At 36.0% G+C, this 4,266-nt stretch overlaps 1 protein-coding gene across 1 annotated transcript in view; it reads left to right on the top strand.

The window, feature by feature from the left end:
* LOC107700451 (immunoglobulin superfamily DCC subclass member 4-like) overlaps positions 1-4,266 on the top strand; it is a 111,448-nt gene that overhangs the window by 104,271 nt on the left and 2,911 nt on the right. The window contains exons 17-19 of the mRNA XM_016502097.1: positions 1,170-1,272; positions 2,238-2,451; positions 2,734-2,862. Of these exons, the coding sequence (XP_016357583.1) occupies positions 1,170-1,272; positions 2,238-2,451; positions 2,734-2,862 (446 nt within the window). The remainder of the gene's footprint in view (positions 1-1,169; positions 1,273-2,237; positions 2,452-2,733; positions 2,863-4,266) is intronic.

Here is a 4,266-nt window from a genome sequence, read left to right as displayed (position 1 = left end):
CCCTGCAGTTTTTTTTTTTTTTTAATTACCAGGTGAGTTTTTACCTCTAAATAGATACACTATTGTTCAAAAGTTTGGGGTCAGAAAGATTAAAAAAAAAAAGAAATTATTAGTTTTATTCAGCATTAAATTGATCAAAAGTAACAATAAAGAAATGTATAATGTGAAAATATTTCTGTTTCAAATAAATGCCATTCTTTTCAAAAAAATTTACTGTATTTTTGATCAAATGAATGCATCCTTGGTGAGCATAAGAGACTCCTTTCAAAATCATTAAATACATTTTTTTTTACTGTTTTTACAGTGATCATTTGTTTTTGTGTAAGTAGACCTTTATAGAGAGAGAGAGAGAGATTCTGCAAACCACCACAAAGATTTTCAATGGAAGTATAAAAGAATCAGCCTCCCATAGCTACTAACTGAAACCTCATAATCTTTACATTAATGTAATATATTTATACATTTATGTTACATTTGCACTTGTGCCTTTGGTAGACTCTTTTATCCAAAGCGGCATACACCTCATTCAAGGTATACAATCAACTGAATCAAACCCATGGCCTTGCAGTACTCTTTGAGCTACAGAAAACTTGGCTGATATGTGAACATTTGCGGTCAAAAAATGGAAGCATATACTTTAGCTCAAAAACATGAACCTGCAAGTAACACTGATTTGTGCTTATATGTATCTTTGTGTGTATATAATGTTTTTCTAATGTGTTTCTGTGTTTATAATGCCAGTTAAGTTTCTCTGAATCTGCATGAGGCATCACAGGATATGTGTATATATGTGTGTGTGTGTGTGTGTGTGTGTGTGTGTGTGTATATGCGTATGTAGAGACTGCCATCTGCCTCTGCCCATCACTGACACTCAATTAATAGCACTCCCACAGGGAGTGTGAAGTGATTCAGTCCAGCCTCATACACACACACCGTCTGCGGGGAGTTGGCCACAGAAATTCACACAGACTTACATACACCAGTCCTAAAATGAGTTATAATTAATATAACACATTGTGTTGTAATTAAAATTTCATTATTATGCTTAAGTATGATTCAGTTGCGTTGAATTACTATGAAGTTTAATTATGTATAATTATTCGATGACTGATTTGTACACTTCTGTCATGCATTCTCTCTCTCTCTCTCTCTCACTCACTCTCCTACAGAGCTGGATATCCATGCTGTGACTGGTATCATAGTTGGAGTGTGTGTTGGTCTGCTCTGCATCCTACTCTGCATGTGTGTCAGTTTCCGCAATGGAAAAACACGGTATGCGCCTCTTCAAATTTTGTAAGATCCATGAGTTTAGATCACTTCATTGGTTATAAATGATTCACCCAAAATTGAAAATGCTGTCATTGTTCATCTGTATGACTTTCTTTATTGCGCGGAACAAAAAATATATTTTTAAGAATGTTTCTTCTGCTTTTGTCCATACATACAATGAAAGTCACTGGTGTTCGGAAAAAATAAATAAATAATAATTATTATAATTAATTAATGCTGAAACTACTACAATTATTTTTCTGTTATTGAAATAAAGCTGAAATAAATTTAAAAAAATTATATAAAAATGAAATATTGCCTTGACAACTAACTGAAGTAAGTTAACAAAAACTAATAAAAAATAAAGCAATATAGAAATATAATAAATTATACAAATGATAAAGCATGTGACAAAATTTGAACGAAATTTTTAAAACTTGAACTAAAATGAATATGAAAACCGAATTATATAAATGCGTATTTGCTGAATGCTGACGGCAAACGAGAAAGTATTATAATGTTTGCCTTTCTTTTACTAATATAAAAGCAATCGTTATAATACTTTTTTGTATACCTTTGTTTAACAGAATGTGAGTGCTGTGTGCTCAGGTGATGCAGTTCTCAGCACCGTCAAAATAAAAGTCCCCCCTCGAACACATCGGACAAACTGAAAAACTTATCGTCGATGCCGAAATTTGAAAACTGACAAATATCATCTGATATATCGGCCTTGGCAATATATCGGTTGAACACTAATATATACATTTATTAACTGTTTTTAAGAAATTTTTTAAATGTACTTTATGATGTCTTTGATGTTACCACCTATTACATATATACCACAGAGACGTGCCTCAGGGTTCTGCATTCATTTGCTGATGCTTTATAGAAGTGTAAACCACTTAACTTAGCATTATAAATAAAGACGATAAGTGATATTTAATGATCGTCCTCTCTGTCACTTTTAGGGATGTGTCTGGTGGACTTGACTCGAGTTCTTTGAGTCCTCCGTACAGGAAGGGTGCCCGTCCAGTGCCTGCTACTGCGCCTGACTGCCATGAGTTGGAAACCCTCATGCCCTCTAGTGCAGAAGACCCCAACAAACCCCTCACAGACCTCACTGAGCAACAGAGTCTCATGGGTAACATAGAAGGGGCTGACGATGGCCTTGCAGAATCCAAGGTGAGCATTGCCATTTACTCTAGTTAACTGTGCCAGCATCTACAGTACACTAATTTGATGTACCATACAACCATTTTCCCAACTATGCATCCTTGTTGGTTAGAAGGTTCCTATCAGCCAATGAGATTGGAGGGATAGGAAAAAGGTTTGGTTTTATTTGGGATAGGACTGTGTTGTTTGATAAGCATATTCCAAGACCAACAAAATATGTTGATCTATGAAAATGTTTTCATATTTTAGTATTTTCAGTCTTTCAGTTTTCTCTTTCTGCTCCAAAATCAGCCAGCCTGGAATGGATCCGTTAGTCGGAACTGGGCCAATAGGATCACCAGATACAGAGATACTATAACTGAGGATTCTTCTGCTCTCATCAATGGAGCTCTTGAGGGACCACCGTCAGAGAACAGTAAGGTAAGGAGTGTAGAAATGACCATGAATGTTGGTGTGTGACAAAGGCACAAATACAGAAGTCGCATAACAGATTTTTGATCTTTATCTTATGAAATGCACGTAATCCTTGCACATCTGCTTGTGTGTTCTTGAATGTGTGTGATGGGGGATGGGGCTGATAGATTGTGCCTCACACAGACGGGAAATGTACAGAGAATGTAATTACCATTAAGCAGACAGTGGGGAAGACATAGCTAATTAGTATGTGACACTTGAAATGAAAAGCTGAAGTCTGCATACCATTTACCAATTACTGTCCTTCCGAAAGCTCCTCAGATATAGGAGCAGCAGGAAGCTAACACATAAAATTACACCTTTATCCATCTCTCCTCCACATATTGCCATCATTTTATTTCCCTGTTGACATTTTTAAAAATCTGTTTTTCCACTTCTTACTATGAAATAGTGCTGAACTGTACTGCACAAAATCATTAACATTTAGATTGTGATCTTCCACCTTCCATACCCACAATGTCCAATTTTCACCCCATTATTCAATATTTATATTAGACCATACATTGATTTAGTGCGATTAATTGAAGAAAGAAAAAAAAAGAACTACATTCAGCTTGACATGGTGTCTTCAGTATGTGGCATTCATGGTGTAAGAAACTAAAAAAGCACAATGGAAATTAATTTAAAAATTTCAAATCGAATACACAAAAAAATGTATAAACACTATCGTTCTAACGTTTGGGGCCATTATGATTTTTTTCCCCCAAATCGATACTTTAATTTAGTAAGGATGCATTAAATTGGTTCAAAGTTTATAGACATTTATACTTTTACAAAGATGATATTCATTTGAACTTCCTGTTCATAAAAGAATCATGGAAAAAAGGTATCACATTTTCCACAAAAATATTAAGTAGCACACCTGTTTTCAGCATTGTTTTCAGCTTTGCCATTAAAGGAATAAATTACATTTTAAAGTATGTTCAAAATAGATAAAAAAAAAAGTTATTTAAAATTGTAATATTATTCCACAAAATTACTGTTTTTACTGTGATTTTGATCAGTTTAATGCAGGCTTGGTGAGCATAAGAGACCATCTAAAAAAATCTAAAACATTAAAGGGGTCATATGATGCTGCTAAAAAGAATACAACTTAACCACTGATTTCTAGTCGTGTCCTCTTTTGGAAGGCCAAACAAAGTAGTTTCATTTCACAACGAAACAGTGTCACACACCACGGCCTTGAGTGAGCGGAGGCCGGAGGCCGAGAGTGAGCCGCGGCCTAGAGTGAGCGGAGGCCGGCTTGAGTGAGCAGAGGCGGGCGGGCTTGAAAACGGCGCGGCCGGCAGATTCGACGAAGGAGCGTCCGGAGGGCTTGCGGCAACCACATGTGACGACCCCGGGCTGGAC

The sequence above is a fragment of the Sinocyclocheilus anshuiensis genome, unplaced genomic scaffold (genome assembly GCF_001515605.1).
Source record: "Sinocyclocheilus anshuiensis isolate Anshui unplaced genomic scaffold, SAMN03320099.WGS_v1.1 scaffold154, whole genome shotgun sequence".
NCBI classification, from domain to species: Eukaryota; Metazoa; Chordata; class Actinopteri; order Cypriniformes; family Cyprinidae; genus Sinocyclocheilus; species Sinocyclocheilus anshuiensis.
Note: the sequence above shows the minus strand (reverse complement) of the source record. Positions and strands in the feature narration are given on the sequence as shown.